Here is a 12,062-nt window from a genome sequence, read left to right as displayed (position 1 = left end):
TGCGAGACCATTGAGAGCTTTATACACGAGTAAAATCATTTTAAAATCAATCCTAAAAACAACCGGAAGCCAGTGCAGTGAAGCCAAAACTGGAGTAATATGTTCTCTCTCATCTTAGTTCTAGTTAAAACTCTGGCTGCTGCATTTTGGACAAGTTGTAATCTGTCAGTTGTTTTCTTAGGCAGTCCTGAAAAAAGTGCATTTCAGTATAAATCAAGCCGAGAAAAAGTAAAGGCGTGGATTAGCGTGTTTGCATCGTCCAAAGACAAATAGGCTCTGATTCGTGCAATATTTCTAAGGTGAAAAAAGGCAATCTTGGTAACATGATTAATGTGTGAATTAAAATTCAATTCAGAATCAATAATGACCCCCAGGTTCTTTACTGTACTGTTACTTTCTACAGTCAGGTTGCCATGTCTGCTTATTATTGATTCTTTCTGCTCGCTAGAACCGATTATGAGAACTTCTGTCTTATCCTCATTCGATAAAAATTTAAACTTTTTTTTTAGGGGGGCTAGTGAATTATGGTGTGTGTGATATGAAATGTGGCTTTAATCATATTCCATCATACTCAAGTGCTTTTGGAGAGAAATGAGACCGACTCCATGCAGTCTCTTTCAGTAGTAGAGGACTGCAGAGGGGAGCTGTGTGTGTCTGTGACACAGGTGATGGTCCTTATTGATGCCCATTAATACATCAAGGAAGGGAATTATGTTTCTGCACTGTCGTAGAGCTTGTAGGTCTGCTATTTTTGAAGAAGAACGACTGACATAGAAACATAGCTTTTTCAGAAAACTGTCAGAACGTAGAAGACATTCTTTTAGAATCTGATCTCGGGTCAGAATGGGTTAATGCTATCACGTTCATAAAATGAATATTTAATATGAATTAACGACAATCTGTGCAGACTTCATGGGGATGAAGATCGTGGGCGAGATGCTGCGTATGTCTGGAGCTTTCTTCCTCCGTCGGTCGTTTGGCGGAGACAAGCTGTACTGGGCTGCCTTCTCCGAGTACGTCAAGACCATGCTCAGGGTAAGGTTCTGTTGGGTTCTGTTGGGTTCTGTTTGGTTCTGTTGGGTTCTGTTGGGTTCTGTTGGGTTCTGTTGGGTTCTGTTGGGTTCTGTTTGGTTCTGTTGGGTTCTGTTGGGTTCTGTTTCCCAAACACGTTACGTGACACACTATGGGCCACGGACCTGTATTTATGGGTTAACCCATTCTGACCTGAGATCAGATTCTAAAAAGGTCTTCTGAATCCTGACAGTTTTCTGAAAAAGCCTATGTTTCTATCTCAGTCGTTCTTCGGTTTTTCAAAAATAGCAGATCTACAAGCTTGTAGCGCGCCACTCGGTGGCACGCTACGAGTTCGTTCATTAAATAACGTGAACCTTGAACCTATAGCGGTGTTCATTCATTAAATAACGTGAACCTTGAACCTATAGCGGTGTTCATTCATTAAATAACATGAACCTTGAACCTATAGCGGTGTTCATACATTAAATAACGTGAACCTTGAACCTATAGCGGTGTTCATACATTAAATAACGTGAACCTTGAACCTATAGCGGTGTTCATTCATTAAATAACATGAACCTTGAACCTATAGCGGTGTTCATACATTAAATAACGTGAACCTTGAACCTATAGCGGTGTTCATACATTAAATAACGTGAACCTTGAACCTATAGCGGTGTTCATTCATTAAATAACATGAACCTTGAACCTATAGCGGTGTTCATTCATTAAATAACATGAACCTTGAACCTATAGCGGTGTTCATTCATTAAATAACATGAACCTTGAACCTATAGCGGTGTTCATACATTAAATAACATGAACCTTGAACCTATAGCGGTGTTCATTCATTAAATAACATGAACCTTGAACCTATAGCGGTGTTCATACATTAAATAACATGAACCTTGAACCTATAGCGGTGTTCATACATTAAATAACATGAACCTTGAACCTATAGCGGTGTTCATACATTAAATAACGTGAACCTTGAACCTATAGCGGTGTTCATTCATTAAATAACATGAACCTTGAACCTATAGCGGTGTTCATTCATTAAATAACATGAACCTTGAACCTATAGCGGTGTTCATTCATTAAATAACGTGAACCTTGAACCTATAGCGGTGTTCATTCATTAAATAACGTGAACCTTGAACCTATAGCGGTGTTCATTCATTAAATAACGTGAACCTTGAACCTATAGCGGTGTTCATTCATTAAATAACGTGAACCTTGAACCTATAGCGGTGTTCATTCATTAAATAACATGAACCTTGAACCTATAGCGGTGTTCATACATTAAATAACGTGAACCTTGAACCTATAGCGGTGTTCATTCATTAAATAACATGAACCTTGAACCTATAGCGGTGTTCATACATTAAATAACGTGAACCTTGAACCTATAGCGGTGTTCGTTCATTAAATAACGTGAACCTTGAACCTATAGCGGTGTTCATTCATTAAATAACGTGAACCTTGAACCTATAGCGGTGTTCATTCATTAAATAACGTGAACCTTGAACCTATAGCGGTGTTCATTCATTAAATAACGTGAACCTTGAACCTATAGCGGTGTTCGTTCATTAAATAACGTGAACCTTGAACCTATAGCGGTGTTCATTCATTAAATAACGTGAACCTTGAACCTATAGCGGTGTTCGTTCATTAAATAACGTGAACCTTGAACCTATAGCGGTGTTCATTCATTCCACGATTACGTGATCCTTACATGTTATACCTCGTTGCAAACGTATGACTAATCAACGATAAAGAAATGATGTACAAAATGTGCTCCTAAACTTATGGATAATACAATATATTTATTTGTAATTGTGAATACACATCAAATGTAAAAAATCATATTCATATTTTTCTCCCATCTCTGCCCCCGCCCCCTCCCCCTCCAGAATGGATTTGCACCAATCGAATTCTTCCTAGAAGGGACGAGAAGCAGAACATGCAAGTCCCTCACGCCCAAATTAGGTAAGATAATGACCTCGTACAGTACAGTAAGATAATGACCTCATACAGTACAGTAAGATAATGACCTCATACAGTACACTAAGATAATGACCTCGTACAGTACACTAAGATAATGACCTCATACAGTACAGTAAGATAATGACCTCATACAGTACAGTAAGATAATGACCTCATACAGTACACTAAGATAATGACCTCATACAGTACAGTAAGATAATGACCTCATACAGTACAGTAAGATAATGACCTCATACAGTACAGTAAGATAATGACCTCATACAGTACAGTAAGATAATGACCTCATACAGTACAGTAAGATAATGACCTCATACAGTACAGTAAGATAATGACCTCATACAGTACAGTAAGATAATGACCTCATACAGTACACTAAGATAATGACCTCATACAGTACAGTAAGATAATGACCTCATACAGTACAGTAAGATAATGACCTCATACAGTACAGTAAGACAATGACCTCGTACAGTACAGTAAGATAATGACCTCATACAGTACACTAAGATAATGACCTCATACAGTACAGTAAGATAATGACCTCATACAGTACAGTAAGATAATGACCTCGTACAGTACAGTAAGACAATGACCTCATACAGTACAGTAAGACAATGACCTCATACAGTACAGTAAGATAATGACCTCATACAGTACAGTAAGATAATGACCTCGTACAGTACAGTAAGATAATGACCTCATACAGTACACTAAGATAATGACCTCATACAGTACAGTAAGATAATGACCTCGTACAGTACAGTAAGATAATGACCTCATACAGTACAGTAAGATAATGACCTCGTACAGTACAGTAAGATAATGACCTCATACAGTACAGTAAGATAATGACCTCATACAGTACAGTAAGATAATGACCTCATACAGTACACTAAGATAATGACCTCATACAGTACAGTAAGATAATGACCTCATACAGTACACTAAGATAATGACCTCATACAGTACACTAAGATAATGACCTCATACAGTACAGTAAGATAATGACCTCATACAGTACAGTAAGATAATGACCTCATACAGTACAGTAAGATAATGACCTCATACAGTACACTAAGATAATGACCTCGTACAGTACAGTAAGATAATGACCTCATACAGTACACTAAGATAATGACCTCGTACAGTACACTAAGATAATGACCTCATACAGTACAGTAAGATAATGACCTCATACAGTACAGTAAGATAATGACCTCATACAGTACAGTAAGATAATGACCTCATACAGTACAGTAAGATAATGACCTCATACAGTACAGTAAGATAATGACCTCATACAGTACAGTAAGATAATGACCTCATACAGTACAGTAAGATAATGACCTCATACAGTACAGTAAGATAATGACCTCATACAGTACAGTAAGATAATGACCTCATACAGTACACTAAGATAATGACCTCATACAGTACAGTAAGATAATGACCTCATACAGTACAGTAAGATAATGACCTCATACAGTACAGTAAGATAATGACCTCATACAGTACAGTAAGATAATGACCTCATACAGTACAGTAAGATAATGACCTCATACAGTACAGTAAGATAATGACCTCATACAGTACAGTAAGACAATGACCTCATACAGTACACTAAGATAATGACCTCATACAGTACAGTAAGACAATGACCTCATACAGTACACTAAGATAATGACCTCATACAGTACAGTAAGATAATGACCTCATACAGTACAGTAAGATAATGACCTCATACAGTACAGTAAGATAATGACCTCATACAGTACAGTAAGATAATGACCTCATACAGTACAGTAAGATAATGACCTCATACAGTACAGTAAGATAATGACCTCATACAGTACAGTAAGATAATGACCTCATACAGTACAGTAAGATAATGACCTCATACAGTACACTAAGATAATGACCTCATACAGTACAGTAAGATAATGACCTCATACAGTACACTAAGATAATGACCTCATACAGTACAGTAAGATAATGACCTCATACAGTACAGTAAGATAATGACCTCATACAGTACACTAAGATAATGACCTCATACAGTACAGTAAGATAATGACCTCATACAGTACAGTAAGATAATGACCTCATACAGTACACTAAGATAATGACCTCATACAGTACAGTAAGATAATGACCTCATACAGTACAGTAAGATAATGACCTCATACAGTACACTAAGATAATGACCTCGTACAGTACAGTAAGATAATGACCTCGTACAGTACAGTAAGATAATGACCTCATACAGTACACTAAGATAATGACCTCATACAGTACAGTAAGATAATGACCTCGTACAGTACAGTAAGATAATGACCTCATACAGTACAGTAAGATAATGACCTCGTACAGTACAGTAAGATAATGACCTCATACAGTACAGTAAGATAATGACCTCATACAGTACAGTAAGATAATGACCTCGTACAGTACAGTAAGATAATGACCTCATACAGTACAGTAAGATAATGACCTCATACAGTACAGTAAGATAATGACCTCATACAGTACAGTAAGATAATGACCTCATACAGTACAGTAAGACAATGACCTCATACAGTACAGTAAGATAATGACCTCATACAGTACAGTAAGATAATGACCTCATACAGTACAGTAAGATAATGACATACAGTACAGTAAGATAATGACCTCATACAGTACAGTAAGATAATGACCTCGTACAGTACACTAAGATAATGACCTCATACAGTACAGTAAGATAATGACCTCATACAGTACAGTAAGACAATGACCTCATACAGTACAGTAAGATAATGACCTCATACAGTACAGTAAGATAATGACCTCATACAGTACAGTAAGACAATGACCTCATACAGTACAGGAAGATAATGACCTCATACAGTACAGTAAGATAATGACCTCATACAGTACAGTAAGATAATGACCTCATACAGTACACTAAGATAATGACCTCGTACAGTACAGTAAGATAATGACCTCGTACAGTACAGTAAGATAATGACCTCATACAGTACACTAAGATAATGACCTCATACAGTACAGTAAGATAATGACCTCGTACAGTACAGTAAGATAATGACCTCATACAGTACAGTAAGATAATGACCTCGTACAGTACAGTAAGATAATGACCTCATACAGTACAGTAAGATAATGACCTCATACAGTACAGTAAGATAATGACCTCGTACAGTACAGTAAGATAATGACCTCATACAGTACAGTAAGATAATGACCTCATACAGTACAGTAAGATAATGACCTCATACAGTACAGTAAGATAATGACCTCATACAGTACAGTAAGATAATGACCTCATACAGTACAGTAAGATAATGACCTCATACAGTACAGTAAGATAATGACCTCATACAGTACAGTAAGATAATGACCTCATACAGTACAGGAAGATAATGACCTCATACAGTACAGTAAGATAATGACCTCATACAGTACAGTAAGACAATGACCTCATACAGTACAGTAAGATAATGACCTCATACAGTACAGTAAGATAATGACCTCATACAGTACAGTAAGATAATGACCTCATACAGTACAGTAAGATAATGACCTCATACAGTACAGTAAGATAATGACCTCATACAGTACAGTAAGATAATGACCTCATACAGTACAGTAAGATAATGACCTCATACAGTACAGGAAGATAATGACCTCATACAGTACACTAAGATAATGACCTCATACAGTACAGTAAGATAATGACCTCATACAGTACAGGAAGATAATGACCTCATACAGTACAGTAAGATAATGACCTCATACAGTACAGTAAGATAATGACCTCATACAGTACAGTAAGACAATGACCTCATACAGTACAGGAAGATAATGACCTCATACAGTACAGTAAGATAATGACCTCATACAGTACAGTAAGATAATGACCTCATACAGTACAGTAAGATAATGACCTCATACAGTACAGTAAGATAATGACCTCATACAGTACAGGAAGATAATGACCTCATACAGTACAGTAAGATAATGACCTCATACAGTACAGTAAGATAATGACCTCATACAGTACAGTAAGACAATGACCTCATACAGTACAGTAAGATAATGACCTCGTACAGTACAGTAAGATAATGACCTCGTACAGTACAGTAAGATAATGACCTCGTACAGTACAGTAAGATAATGACCTCGTACAGTACAGTAAGATAATGACCTCATACAGTACAGTAAGATAATGACCTCATACAGTACACTAAGATAATGACCTCATACAGTACAGTAAGACAATGACCTCATACAGTACAGTAAGATAATGACCTCATACAGTACAGTAAGACAATGACCTCATACAGTACACTAAGATAATGACCTCATACAGTACAGTAAGACAATGACCTCATACAGTACACTAAGATAATGACCTCATACAGTACAGTAAGACAATGACCTCATACAGTACACTAAGATAATGACCTCATACAGTACAGTAAGATAATGACCTCATACAGTACAGTAAGATAATGACCTCATACAGTACAGTAAGATAATGACCTCATACAGTACAGTAAGATAATGACCTCATACAGTACAGTAAGATAATGACCTCATACAGTACAGTAAGATAATGACCTCATACAGTACAGTAAGATAATGACCTCATACAGTACAGTAAGATAATGACCTCATACAGTACAGTAAGATAATGACCTCATACAGTACAGTAAGATAATGACCTCATACAGTACAGTAAGATAATGACCTCATACAGTACAGTAAGATAATGACCTCATACAGTACAGTAAGATAATGACCTCGTACAGTACAGTAAGATAATGACCTCATACAGTACAGTAAGATAATGACCTCATACAGTACACTAAGATAATGACCTCATACAGTACAGTAAGATAATGACCTCGTACAGTACAGTAAGATAATGACCTCATACAGTACACTAAGATAATGACCTCATACAGTACAGTAAGACAATGACCTCATACAGTACACTAAGATAATGACCTCATACAGTACAGTAAGATAATGACCTCATACAGTACAGTAAGATAATGACCTCATACAGTACAGTAAGATAATGACCTCATACAGTACAGTAAGATAATGACCTCATACAGTACACTAAGATAATGACCTCATACAGTACACTAAGATAATGACCTCGTACAGTACACTAAGATAATGACCTCATACAGTACACTAAGATAATGACCTCATACAGTACACTAAGATAATGACCTCGTACAGTACACTAAGATAATGACCTCATACAGTACAGTAAGATAATGACCTCATACAGTACAGTAAGATAATGACCTCATACAGTACAGTAAGATAATGACCTCATACAGTACAGTAAGATAATGACCTCATACAGTACAGTAAGACAATGACCTCATACAGTACACTAAGATAATGACCTCATACAGTACAGTAAGATAATGACCTCATACAGTACACTAAGATAATGACCTCATACAGTACACTAAGATAATGACCTCATACAGTACAGTAAGATAATGACCTCATACAGTACACTAAGATAATGACCTCATACAGTACACTAAGATAATGACCTCATACAGTACAGTAAGATAATGACCTCATACAGTACACTAAGATAATGACCTCATACAGTACAGTAAGATAATGACCTCATACAGTACAGTAAGATAATGACCTCATACAGTACACTAAGATAATGACCTCATACAGTACAGTAAGACAATGACCTCATACAGTACAGTAAGATAATGACCTCATACAGTACAGTAAGATAATGACCTCATACAGTACAGTAAGATAATGACCTCATACAGTACACTAAGATAATGACCTCATACAGTACAGTAAGACAATGACCTCATACAGTACACTAAGATAATGACCTCGTACAGTACAGTAAGATAATGACCTCATACAGTACACTAAGATAATGACCTCATACAGTACAGTAAGATAATGACCTCATACAGTACAGTAAGATAATGACCTCATACAGTACAGTAAGATAATGACCTCATACAGTACAGTAAGATAATGACCTCATACAGTACAGTAAGATAATGACCTCATACAGTACAGTAAGATAATGACCTCATACAGTACAGTAAGATAATGACCTCATACAGTACAGTAAGATCATGACCTCATACAGTACAGTAAGATAATGACCTCATACAGTACAGTAAGATAATGACCTCATACAGTACACTAAGATAATGACCTCATACAGTACAGTAAGATAATGACCTCGTACAGTACAGTAAGATCATGACCTCATACAGTACACTAAGATAATGACCTCATACAGTACAGTAAGATAATGACCTCATACAGTACAGTAAGATAATGACCTCATACAGTACAGTAAGATAATGACCTCATACAGTACAGTAAGATAATGACCTCATACAGTACACTAAGATAATGACCTCATACAGTACAGTAAGATAATGACCTCATACAGTACAGTAAGATAATGACCTCATACAGTACAGTAAGATAATGACCTCATACAGTACAGTAAGATAATGACCTCATACAGTACAGTAAGATAATGACCTCATACAGTACAGTAAGATAATGACCTCATACAGTACAGTAAGATAATGACCTCATACAGTACACTAAGATAATGACCTCGTACAGTACAGTAAGATAATGACCTCATACAGTACAGTAAGATAATGACCTCATACAGTACACTAAGATAATGACCTCATACAGTACAGTAAGATAATGACCTCATACAGTACAGTAAGATAATGACCTCATACAGTACAGTAAGATAATGACCTCATACAGTACAGTAAGATAATGACCTCATACAGTACAGTAAGATAATGACCTCATACAGTACAGTAAGATAATGACCTCATACAGTACAGTAAGATAATGACCTCATACAGTACAGTAAGATAATGACCTCATACAGTACAGTAAGATAATGACCTCATACAGTACAGTAAGATAATGACCTCATACAGTACAGTAAGATAATGACCTCATACAGTACAGTAAGATAATGACCTCATACAGTACAGTAAGATAATGACCTCGTACAGTACACTAAGATAATGACCTCATACAGTACACTAAGATAATGACCTCATACAGTACAGTAAGACAATGACCTCATACATTACACTAAGATAATGACCTCATACAGTACAGTAAGATAATGACCTCATACATTACACTAAGATAATGACCTCATACAGTACAGTAAGATAATGACATACAGTACAGTAAGATAATGACCTCGTACAGTACACTAAGATAATGACCTCATACAGTACAGTAAGATAATGACCTCATACAGTACAGTAAGATAATGACCTCATACAGTACACTAAGATAATGACCTCATACAGTACAGTAAGATAATGACCTCATACAGTACAGTAAGACAATGACCTCATACAGTACACTAAGATAATGACCTCATACAGTACACTAAGATAATGACCTCATACAGTACAGTAAGATAATGACCTCATACATTACACTAAGATAATGACCTCATACAGTACAGTAAGATAATGACCTCATACAGTACACTAAGATAATGACCTCATACAGTACAGTAAGATAATGACCTCGTACAGTACACTAAGATAATGACCTCATACAGTACAGTAAGATAATGACCTCATACAGTACACTAAGATAATGACCTCATACAGTACAGTAAGATAATGACCTCATACAGTACACTAAGATAATGACCTCATACAGTACACTAAGATAATGACCTCATACAGTACAGTAAGATAATGACCTCATACAGTACAGTAAGACAATGACCTCATACAGTACAGTAAGATAATGACCTCATACAGTACAGTAAGATAATGACCTCGTACAGTACACTAAGATAATGACCTCATACATTACACTAAGATAATGACCTCATACAGTACAGTAAGACAATGACCTCATACAGTACAGTAAGATAATGACCTCGTACAGTACACTAAGATAATGACCTCATACAGTACACTAAGATAATGACCTCATACAGTACAGTAAGATAATGACCTCATACAGTACAGTAAGATAATGACCTCATACAGTACAGTAAGACAATGACCTCATACAGTACACTAAGATAATGACCTCATACAGTACAGTAAGATAATGACCTCATACAGTACACTAAGATAATGACCTCATACAGTACAGTAAGATAATGACCTCATACAGTACAGTAAGATAATGACCTCATACAGTACAGTAAGATAATGACCTCATACAGTACAGTAAGATAATGACCTCATACAGTACAGTAAGATAATGACCTCATACAGTACAGTAAGATAATGACCTCATACAGTACAGTAAGATAATGACCTCATACAGTACAGTAAGATAATGACCTCATACAGTACAGTAAGATAATGACCTCATACAGTACAGTAAGATAATGACCTCATACAGTACAGTAAGACAATGACCTCATACAGTACACTAAGATAATGACCTCATACAGTACAGTAAGACAATGACCTCATACAGTACAGTAAGATAATGACCTCATACAGTACACTAAGATAATGACCTCATACAGTACAGTAAGATAATGACCTCATACAGTACAGTAAGATAATGACCTCATACAGTACACTAAGATAATGACCTCATACAGTACAGTAAGATAATGACCTCATACAGTACAGTAAGATAATGACCTCATACAGTACAGTAAGATAATGACCTCATACAGTACAGTAAGATAATGACCTCATACAGTACAGTAAGACAATGACCTCATACAGTACAGTAAGATAATGACCTCATACAGTACAGTAAGACAATGACCTCATACAGTACAGTAAGATAATGACCTCATACAGTACAGTAAGATAATGACCTCATACAGTACAGTAAGACAATGACCTCATACAGTACAGTAAGATAATGACCTCATACAGTACAGTAAGATAATGACCTCATACAGTACAGTAAGACAATGACCTCATACAGTACAGTAAGATAATGACCTCATACAGTACAGTAAGATAATGACATAC

At 36.2% G+C, this 12,062-nt stretch overlaps 1 protein-coding gene across 1 annotated transcript in view; it reads left to right on the top strand.

Annotated features, from left to right (window-relative positions):
• gnpat (glyceronephosphate O-acyltransferase) overlaps positions 1-12,062 on the top strand; it is a 56,105-nt gene that overhangs the window by 11,082 nt on the left and 32,961 nt on the right. Inside the window, exons 5-6 of the mRNA XM_083789940.1 lie at positions 908-1,035; positions 2,928-3,003. Coding sequence (XP_083646066.1) covers positions 908-1,035; positions 2,928-3,003 — 204 coding nt within the window. The remainder of the gene's footprint in view (positions 1-907; positions 1,036-2,927; positions 3,004-12,062) is intronic.

The sequence above is a fragment of the Protomyctophum parallelum genome, assembly GCF_964188405.1.
Source record: "Protomyctophum parallelum genome assembly, chromosome: 19".
NCBI lineage: Eukaryota > Metazoa > Chordata > Actinopteri > Myctophiformes > Myctophidae > Protomyctophum > Protomyctophum parallelum.
This window is presented reverse-complemented; position numbering and strand designations above follow the sequence as displayed.